General features: G+C 37.2%; 1 protein-coding gene across 22 annotated transcripts; it reads right to left on the reverse strand.

The window, feature by feature from the left end:
* Window positions 1-5,481: 5,481 nt before the first annotated feature.
* LOC110786962 (protein REDUCED WALL ACETYLATION 2) lies at window positions 5,482-9,964 on the reverse strand. Of its 22 annotated transcripts, none has more exons than XM_021991553.2 (6): window positions 9,459-9,964; window positions 9,251-9,310; window positions 8,024-8,067; window positions 7,753-7,802; window positions 7,529-7,632; window positions 5,482-5,708 (listed from the first exon to the last, which is right to left on the reverse strand). In XM_021991553.2, the coding sequence occupies exons 1-6, from the start codon at window positions 9,510-9,512 to the stop codon at window positions 5,652-5,654; spliced, it is 369 nt and encodes a 122-aa protein (XP_021847245.1). In that variant the 5' UTR covers window positions 9,513-9,964; the 3' UTR covers window positions 5,482-5,651. The 22 variants fall into 22 exon arrangements, 5 of the variants coding, with proteins under 5 accessions (XP_021847245.1, XP_021847244.1, XP_056683853.1 ...); XM_021991552.2 differs by having other exon boundaries at window positions 7,491-7,647; window positions 9,459-9,960; XM_056827875.1 differs by having other exon boundaries at window positions 7,491-7,632; window positions 9,459-9,953.
* Window positions 9,965-10,420: the final 456 nt, after the last annotated feature.

Consider the following 10,420-nt stretch of genomic DNA (forward strand, 5'->3'; position numbering starts at 1 on the left):
TAAAAATGTATATCTAGTCTAACCGAAAACATACAAATTTAATTAAAATTTAAAGCTCATATAATATTATAATTGAATCCACTTATTTAATTTATTTTCAGTCGAATTTAAATTAATTCAAGGTTTTTAATTTCAGTAAAATAATTAGAATAAATTAAAATTTATAATAATTATAATATTCAAAATTAAAATCCAAGAAAACAATTTAAATTATTAATTTTAAAATTAATTAAAATTACTTGAACTAAAAAACTCAAATTAAAATTTAAAACGCGACAATCGTAACACGACGAGCACTTGGGCTTGCGCCCAAGCCCCTTCGAGTGCACGAGGCTTAGCGCCCCTCGACGGTTCGTGTAGGAATACGCAAGCAGGCCACACGCAACGCAGCAGTGTAGGCCACGCTGCGCGCGCCCGCTCGCTCGCCGCGCCTGCTTGCTTCGCGTCTGCTTGCTTGCCGGGAGTGGCAGCGCGCGCTGTGGCGCAGCACGCTTGCTGCCCACACGCGTCTGCCCGATGGCTTGTGCCTTGGCCCTTGGCCCTTCGCCCTTTCCCACTCGCCCATATGCGCACAACACTCGACACAGGGCAGCGTGCTGCCTTGTGCTCGTGTGCCATGGCTCTTGCTCGTTGCATCGTACCGCATGGGCGACGAGCTCCCTTGCTCGTCGTCGCATGCCCGCACTATACAACACCCCTTAAGGGTAACACGTAGCGTCCATAGCTTTGTGCGTGCAAGTTTTACGAGCGAATTGCATAAAAAAATTAAAACTTTTATTTCCAAAATTAATGACAAATTAATCAATCATATTAATTTCATAATTTTAAGGCGAAAAAATCGAAAATTTATTAATCAATTAATTTCCGATTAACATGGATTCAAATCTAGGTCATAAAAATTAAAAGTTTGACATAAATTAACAATTTTTATGGTGGATTTTAATCATTGGTACCTAATTAAATTATTAAATAATCATGAAAATCAAATCAATTCTAAATAATTCGAATTTCAACAAATTAATCATAATTACAAATTAGTTTGTATAATTAACAAGTCTAGGCATTCATAATTGTTAAACATTGTAGGTCAATCAAAAACTCAAGATTTATCAACAAGAATCGCAAATACTTAATTTAACATCTTAAATTTACAAACTTTTGCGTTCGAAAAACTAAAACCTCCGAAAAGTCATAGTTAGGCTTCGAATTTGGGAATTCTGGGTTCGGCCGAAAAATACTGCTTTTGTCAAAATTTTAGAATGCCTTTTACATGCGGAATTGACACAAAAATCACTCGATTTGGATGAGTAATGAAGAAACTGCCGAAAAACTGCGTACATATAATTAATTAAACGCAATTTGCAATTAATTACGAAAATTAATCACCCCTTTAATTCTTTGCAAATTTGTAAAATTTACCCATGTTCATGTAATTTAGATTATGAAAATAATAAGAGGCTCTGATACCACTGTTAGGTTATGATACATATGAATAAACATAAATCATGCGGAAAAACCATAATGCCAGGAAACATATTATTAACACATAATCATTTGGCATAATTCAGATGCATACACTTTGTAGCGTGCCCTCCCTAGCTGCACCCGAACCGAACAAGAACAAGTCTTTAGGACTCCAAGTTTCGTCCCTCCGTAGATAGTCCACAGCACGTCCGGATCCGCCTTAAGATTGACCAACTAGAATCGCCCTTAAGGTACTAGGATTTTCGGCTAAATAGGTGCAAGTGTTTGGCTGATTTTTTGCTTAAAATGTTACCTTGAATACTTCAAAATCGTCTGTTAAATATGTGACCCTAGGCCTATATTTATAGAGTTTATGGAAAGGAATTGGAATCCTACTAGGATACTAATTAGCTTAATTAGAATTATATTAAAACTCTTATTAACTATTTTATCCTATTAGGATTAGGAATTTAATCTTTGAACAAACCCCTTTAGATTTAGGATTTGTGTCGGACACAAACACCCACGAGCACGACCCTCGCGAGCGCTCAGCCCACGCAAGCCTTGCGGCCCACGCAAGCAGCGCAGCTCGCAGCCCACTCGTGCGCGCGCCTTGGCCTGCTGGGCCTGGCCTTGCGCTGGGCCTGGCGTGGCCTTGGCTGCCTTGTGTGGCGCGCAGGCTTGCTGGACGCGGGCCTGGCTTCGTGTTGGGCCTTCGTCTACCAAGTCTCGTCCGATGCTAATTCGTACGACGCGCTTCCGATTAATTTCCCGATTCCGGAATTCATTTCCGATACGAACAATATTTAACATTTCTGATTCCGGAATTAATTTCCGTTTCAAACAAATATTTAATATTTCCGTTTCCGGAATTATTTTCCAATTCCGATAATATTTCCGATTCAGACAATATTTCCGTTTCCGGCAATATTTCCAATTCCGGCAATATTTCCATTTCCATTAATATTTTCCGATACGTACCATGTTTCCGTTTCCGGCAACATCTACGACTTGGATAATATTTATATTTCCGATACGATCCATATTTCCGTTTCCGGAGTATTCATTTCTTGCTTATGACGATCTCAGCTCCCACTGAAACCAAGATCCGTCGATTCCGAATATCCATAGATGGAGTATTTAATGCCATTAAATACTTGATCCGTTTACGTACTATTTGTGTGACCTTACGGGTTCAGTCAAGAGTAAGCTGTGGATTAATATAATTAATTCCACTTGAACTGAAGCGGCCTCTAGCTAGGCATTCAGCTCACTTGATCTCACTGAATTATTAACTTGTCAATTAATAGTGAACCTCATTTATTAGACTTAATATTATATGCATACTTGGACCAATGGCATTATTTCCTTCAAATACATACCCTAAGCCATTCTTAGAGGCATCAATATACACATCATAGATACCACTCTCATCTGGTAAGGTTAACACCGGCGCGGTTGTCAACCGCGTCTTCAAAGCTTGGAATTCCTCTTTACACTGGTTATTCCACTCAAACTTCGCTTCCTTTTTCATCAGGGTTGTCATTAGTTTGGCAATTCTAGAAAAGTCTTGCACAAAGCGTCTATAATAACCCGCTAAACCAAGAAAACTCCGAATATCAGTGACACTCTTAGGTGTAGGCCACTCACTAACAAGTTTTATCTTTGCAAGATCCACTGCAACTCCTTCCTTAGAAACGAAATATCCTAAAAACACAACTTTCTCCAGCCAGAATTCACACTTCGAGAATTTGGCGTACAACTGGCTGTCTCTCAGGGTACTCAACACTGACCTTAAGTGTTTAGTATGGTCCTCCTCACTTTTGGAGTATACCAGAATGTCATCTATGAAAACCACTATAAACTTGTCCAAGAATGCATGAAATACTCTGTTCATTAAATCCATGAAAATTGCAAGCGCATTGGTTAATCCAAAAGGCATAACTGTGAACTCATAATGACCGTATCTAGTCCTAAATGCAGTCTTTGGTATATGGTGCTCTGCGATTCTCACTGATGATAACCTGACCTCAAATCGATCTTTGAAAAGATTCCTGCTCCTTTCAATTGGTCAAAAATATCATCTATCCTAGGTAAAGGATACTTATTCTTGATTGTGACCTTATTGAGCTCCTTGTAGTCTATACAGAGTCTCATGCTTTCGTCCTTCTTCTTCACAAACAAGACTGACGCTCCTCAAAGCGATGCACTTGGTCTAATATAACCTTTCTCTAGTAATTCTTCTAGTTGACCCTTCAATTCACTCATTTCTGCCAGATCCAACCGGTATGGGGCTTTTGAGATAGGTGCAGTTTCGGGTATTAGGTCTACGGTAAAGTCAATAGGTCGATTGGGCGGCATTCCCGGGATCTCTTCCGGAAACACGTCCAAGAACTCATTTACCACTGCAATGTCCTCTGGTTTCTCTTTCATCACATGCTCTAAGTCTCTCACATTACATAATAAAACAGGGTTCCCTTTACTGACTAGCTTCACGAGTTCCATTGCCGTGATGATTCCTACACTTCTAGGTTTCCCAAAACGACGATAGGATACTACCTTTCCTAAACTAGACTTCAAGTGAATCTCTGCTTCTCATAATCAATCTTGGCTTTGAACATTGCCAACCAATCCATTCCCAAAGTCACATCTAAATCTCCTAACTCAAACCCGATTAGGCTAGACAAGAATATGGTCTTGGCTATGGTCAAAGTTACATCTCTATGGATCTTAGTACACTTCACAATCTCACCGGTTGGTACCACTATGGGTACTTCAATTCCCTCTGGTTCTTTCAGCTCTAACTTCTCTATGATACCCTTCGATATAAACGAATAAGTCGCACCAGAATCAAATAATACTTTAACTAAAATGGAGTTAATAGAAAAAGTATCAGCTATGACGTCAGACGAGGTTTCAGCTTCCTGCCTAGTGATTACATTCAGCTTCCCTTGGGCAACTCCTTTGTTATAGCCACCTCCATTGGCATTTCCATTGGTGTTTCGGTTCCCATTCTGCTGATAGTTTCCCCCATACTTTCCATTATTCTGGCCTTTATTGTCGTTGTTACCATTCTGGTAGCCCTTTTGGTTTCCACCATTATTCCCTCTATTCCGATTCTGAGTTATTCCGGCGGTTGTTCTGGCGATTTCCTTGGTTGGGTTTCCCATTCTTGGCCCAACACTCAAATTCTCTATGGCCTAGTTTCTCACAGAACCTACAAACAATTGGGTTTCCATTACAGTCCTGACCTGGGTGATTATTATGGCAACGTCAACACTCATAGACTCTCGTTCAATTCCCTGCAGACTGGTGCTTATTCCCACTGTTATTGTGGAAATTGTTCTTGTTTCCACCATGATTTCCCTTAAACTGGAAGTGATTATTCCCTTTGTTCTTCTTAAAGTTTCCCTGATTCTGTTGGCCACCACCTTGACTTTGGTTACCAACATCCTTCCTCTTTTCACCAACTCCATTTCTCCTTTGTTGCAGACCATACAGATGGGCAGCTTTCCCGTACAGGGTGTCAAGAGAGGTAAAGGTCTCTCAAGCAAGCACTAGAGGAAAAAAGATCAAGTGCGGGCTCATTTTAAGGGGTTTAGTGCGGGCTTTTACATGTGCAGCACATGGCGTGCCCGCACTTGATGTTTCTCTAGTGCTGCCAAAATATTGGCAGCACTTGATGTTTCAAGTGCTGCAAATTTGAAAAATGAGCCCGCACTTGACTAATTTGGTGCTGCCAATTTTAGAATATGAGCCCGCACATGACAAACTTAGTGCTGGCAATTTTGAAAATGAGCCCGTACTTGACATATTTGGTGCTGCCAAATTTGAAATTGAGCCTGCACTTGACATAGAAATGGGCAGCACAAGCATAAAAATGAGCCGCACTTGGCTTATAAATGAGCCGCACTTAGCCTATAAATGAGCCGCACTTGATCTAGATTTGTTATATAACCGATTTCCCTGCTAAATATATTATACAATTGGACCACGCCACTGATTAACCTCCATACATCACATAAAAAGTATCTAATTATTTAGATAATTAAATAAAATAGTATATAATTGTAAATCTAAAAGTCGATTACATTACAATCATATGAAAAACTAGAATCCATAATCTAAGATTCATTACAAGAAAATATGAAATATAATCACTAGTAAAGAATTTTGTCAAACTTGTCTCAAACTTCATTTATTCCCACGGTGATGAAAGGTTTCTCCCTCATATTGTTGAATACCTTAACATAATCAACCATCAAAAAAAATATACTTTAGTTATATTATAAATAGTGTATCGCATAATAAAGTAAGATTTAATTTTCTCCTAACAATGAAATAAAGAACCGTATAATAATAAAAATGGCTTGTTTCAGTCCTAACTTTCAACTAATGAACCTATATATGTATAATAAACCCTTTACATGTTTAACATACCTAGTTTTATGTTTCAAATACCCATTCTAACCTAATTTGGTAAAACTATGCACATTTAAGGCTCGTTTGATCATTATAGGCCACATTTTGACCAAAATGGCTACTTCAATTCCAACTTTTAACCAATAATTATTTAAAACTGTTTACATGTTTAATAAACTTAGTTTTATTTTTATAAGACTCATTATCACTTACTTTGTATAAGTTATGCACATACAAGGCTTGTTTGATCGTTATAGGTCACATTCCGACTAAAGTTGCTAATTTCGCTCCCAACTTTCAACTAATACACTTAAATAAGTATTTAAACCATTTACATGTTAATTAGACTTAGTTTCATGTTTCAAATACTCACTCTCACCTACTTTGGTCAAGTTATACACATTTAAGGCTCGTTTGATCATCATAGATCACATTTTGACTAAAAGGGCTTATTTCGCTCCCAACTTTCAACTAATGAACCTAAATGAGTATTTTAAATCCTTTACATGTTTAATAAACTTAGATTTATGTTTCAAAGACTCATTATCACCCACTTTTGTCAAATTTTGCACATTTAAGGTCCGTTAGTTCAATATAGTTCATATTTTGACTAAAATGGCATATATAATTATTTTAATGTTTCTAAGACTCAATCTCACCCACTTTGGTCAAGTTATGCATATTTAAGGAATGTTTGATCGTTATAGGTCATATATTGACTAATATGGCTTATTTCGCTCCCAACATTCAACTAATGAAGCTATATAAGCATTTTAAACCATTTACATGTTTAATATACTTATTTTTGTATTTCTAAGACTCATTCTCACCTATGTTGGACAAGTTATGCACGTTTAAGGCTCGTTTGATCATCACAGGTCATATTTTGACTAAAATGGATCATTTAGCTCCCAACTTTCAACGAAATGTCACCTAGTTATGTCTAGTTACCCACATTTAAGGTTTATTGGATCAATATAGGCGATTTATTGCTTTCACCAAAGTATGTTTTGAGCTAACCCATTTGTTTATTGTTAAGTTGTAACAAAGTTGACTTAGGTTCACTAGAGAGTCAACCTAAGTCAACTTACAGATCAGAGATAACAGAAAAGCAAATCATTAAGCATCAATGCAGATCAGCAAGCATCAATGTAGATTAGAAAAGCAGAATATGATCATGTAAGAATGCAGCGCATCAGTACAGAAACGCATAACAGGTGCAGATCAGAATGCCACACAAAAAACACGGAATATGGCTTTAAAACTTTTTCTCGTGATATTAATTTAAGATGCATAATCACATAAATAAGTAAGTGAAAAATTAAAATACTAAATATGAAAATAATTAAATGAAAAAAGTAGATCGTAAGATGTAAAATTAGAGACATGACTGGGACAACAACACAGCAGCAGGCAATCACCAAGTCAGGCAACAACAAGAGACCAGGTGTAGATCAGACCACAATAGACTACGAAAGCAGAACATAATTTAGCAAGAACTAAGACGAAAACCAAAATTAGAAAACCTAGCAGAACAGACTGCAACAGCCCTAGATTAACACCAATTAGTACTGAATTCATTGAAATTGAAAGAAGAGACATACAGACAAGCACCCATACAGGAGATAGCCAAAGCTCCTACCATGTTGTTTGTCAACCTTTTGTTGCCTTTTCTTAGAACAAATGCCACTTTTAAAGTGTTTGTTAATTCAAATAGCCTATATGAAACCTGCACACCGTTGGAATCTACCATCAAAAGAGCCGAAAAGACAAAAATCAAGACAAATAATTAAAAAAAGGTGAAAAATAATATACCTACAGTCACATATATACTGGTGATAAGCATGAAGTTCAGAAATGGGTAACCTGGGATAAATGACAACAACAACTTGGATGGTCCATCGGGGATACTACATCTGAAAACGAAAACGAACATTAGATTCCATTTAAGCAGAGTTGCAAAATGTACTCCGAGACTTGAAAGAATGGGTTAGGATTGGATAAAAGGGGGGAACTTCTTTCAAGGTCAAAAAGGTTGAGAAATAAGTCTGGACAGCGTTGCATAAATTTTGATCTCAAGCAAGCCTCCAAATACATACTGTAACATAATATCAGTATAAATTATGACATTACTAACCTTAGCCATATGTGAAACTGTGAGATATAAATCTCCAATGCGATCTTGCCAAGCCATATGCGAAACCAAGTTTAAACCACAAAACAGAAGTAATAAGACAACAAACACCATCAGACATCATCCACATTGTATCCCAAATTGAAACGTGCATAGGTAGCCTTGAAGGCTACTTCCGCAAAAACTCTTAACGAGTAGCTTCATAAGTGATGGGTAACATTCCTTATGAATATGTTGACACTAGTGATTGGATAACATAAAGGAATCAGAATTTCAAATTTATGATTATAGTAATTAAGCTTACAAATAGGGTAAGTGATACTTATGGTATTGGCAACTAGTTTTCTTTCTTGACATCAATGTATTTGTGTTTGAAATTTTGAAAGTGAATTATGAGAAATATAAAAGGCAAACTTGCCGTGTACCCAAATTGCATATGCAAAGCTGTAATGTAGACAGAAATGAGAGGAGCCACAAAAGCATCCATGATCTTCATAAACCACTCAAAAAATTATTAATATGAACCTTCCTCTATTTCTCACCTCCGTTTCTCTTTCCATTCCTCTAAGAATTGAAGCATTGATATAACAACATATCTATGCCTATTAACTTGGAAAGTAGACCAATAATGTGTAATACCTACTTAAGAGCTAGCACAAGAAAGTTTTAACTCAACTGTAACAAGAGTATCTGGAATTAAATGGCCCGTGATCAGTGATCGGAGAACATAAAAGAATCAGAATTTCAAATTTATGATTATAGTAATTAAGCTTACATATAGGGTAAGTGATACTTATGTAATTGAGATCCATGAGGTGTAAGGATGAAACTTATAATACGTAATTTAATCTAGCTTGTATATGTACTCAAACCAGAGATACCCTACCTAAAGATCAGAGCCCTTGCATACTTGCCAATTATAACCCACCCTAAGACACACAAAACAGCCCCCCTGCACTCACACAAACCCCTCACAAAGACCCTAACAGCCTCCATACATAAGAAACTCCTAAAAAACCAGCTGGCATAAATCACCTTCACTGTAATTAGACTGACTTCCCTCTAATTAGAATGATATTAAAACTATTTCATTACATTATGCACCCAAAAAATTTTAAATTTTTACCCACCAAAACAAGAAAAAAGAAAGCTACAATATAGAAGACACTAGATCAAACACAAAATCAAATACTAGTTTAGAAGTAAATTTAAGAAATTAGATTAACAAACCTCCTTACGAGTTCGATGTTGAAGGTTGATGGGAAAAAAATGCAAACTCTTCTGATTTCTCTTCTCCTCCCCCAATCGAATTTGTCACCCCAATATCAACCAAAAATCAATTATAAAAATTTAGAGTCTGAAATACAAAGAAACCCTAGAAAAATAAAGCTTCAAATACATAGAAAGAATATGTAAAACAAAAATTAAGTAAACAAACCTCGGAATTGATACGAGTGGCAAGAGAAGCGACGCTCACTAGAGGTTGAATCATAAAGCTCAACTGCTCAAAACAACCTCAATCAATATCAACAAGCAGGTTACAATTACAAATTAGGGTTTTTAACCCACGGCTGGAAGAGGAAGCGTCGGCGGTAGGGGAACAGCGTCGGCGGTAGGGGGAACATCAGCAGCTTTTTAGAAACCAGAGAAGGGGAATGATCAAAGAACCGAAGAGGGGAAGGAGAGAGAAGCGGGAACCAGAGAAGGGGAAGGAGGAGAAGCGGAAAATGAAAAGCTTTTGGATATTTCATGAAATACCCCCGAGGTTTAAGTTAATTCACCAGGTACCCTCGTTGTTTCAGTAATCTACCAGGTACCCCTCAGGTTTCATTTTCTCGCATTAGATACCCTTAATGACACTAACTGACTAACGGCGTTAAGTAGGCGTTACTGTGCTTTGACTCTTTTGCCCTTATTCTGGCGCAATTCTAAGTAACTGACATAAGTCTCCAAAAATTCAGAACCCCAACCTCTCTTCTTCCTTCTTCCTCTGTTCTTCTCTCGAAAAACCACGCAAACCCTAAAAATAATTTCACGATTCTGGAGGAGATTTTGGGGGAAATTGTGTGGAGTCGATAAATTGGGGTCTTCATACTTCAATTCACACTCTCGGAAGCCGAAAGTCCAAGAATTTCGAGTTTTTCAAGTTCATCAGCAAAAAGGTCGTTTCGAAGTAATCAATCAAAGGAAGGGTGATCTGAGTGTTTCTCTTCTTCAAAAGGTACTCTCTTTAGTTCGTTTTGTTTACTTGCATGTTTTGGTTGATTTATCTGCGAAAATTCTAGGGTTAGGGTTTATTTTTTGTGATTGGGTTTATATTGATAAAATTGATGTTGTTCAGTTGATTATGGGTTGATAAATTTGATGTTGTTCAGTTGATTAATGGGTTGTTAACTGGTA

This window comes from Spinacia oleracea, chromosome 5 (assembly GCF_020520425.1).
Source record: "Spinacia oleracea cultivar Varoflay chromosome 5, BTI_SOV_V1, whole genome shotgun sequence".
Lineage (NCBI taxonomy): Eukaryota > Viridiplantae > Streptophyta > Magnoliopsida > Caryophyllales > Amaranthaceae > Spinacia > Spinacia oleracea.

Bases quoted from the DNA above. Each gene is read 5' to 3' on its own strand.
- LOC110786962 (XM_021991549.2), bottom strand. From the start codon at position 9,512: ATGATTCAACCTCTAGTGAGCGTCGCTTCTCTTGCCACTCGTATCAAT. The intron at 8,068-9,250 runs GTTTGTTAATCT...TGGCTTGGCAAG, and splicing joins AACATCGAACTCGTAAGGAG to ATCGCATTGGAGATTTATAT. The intron at 5,709-7,528 runs GTAGGAGCTTTG...GATTATGTTAAG, and splicing joins AAAGGTTGACAAACAACATG to GTATTCAACAATATGAGGGA.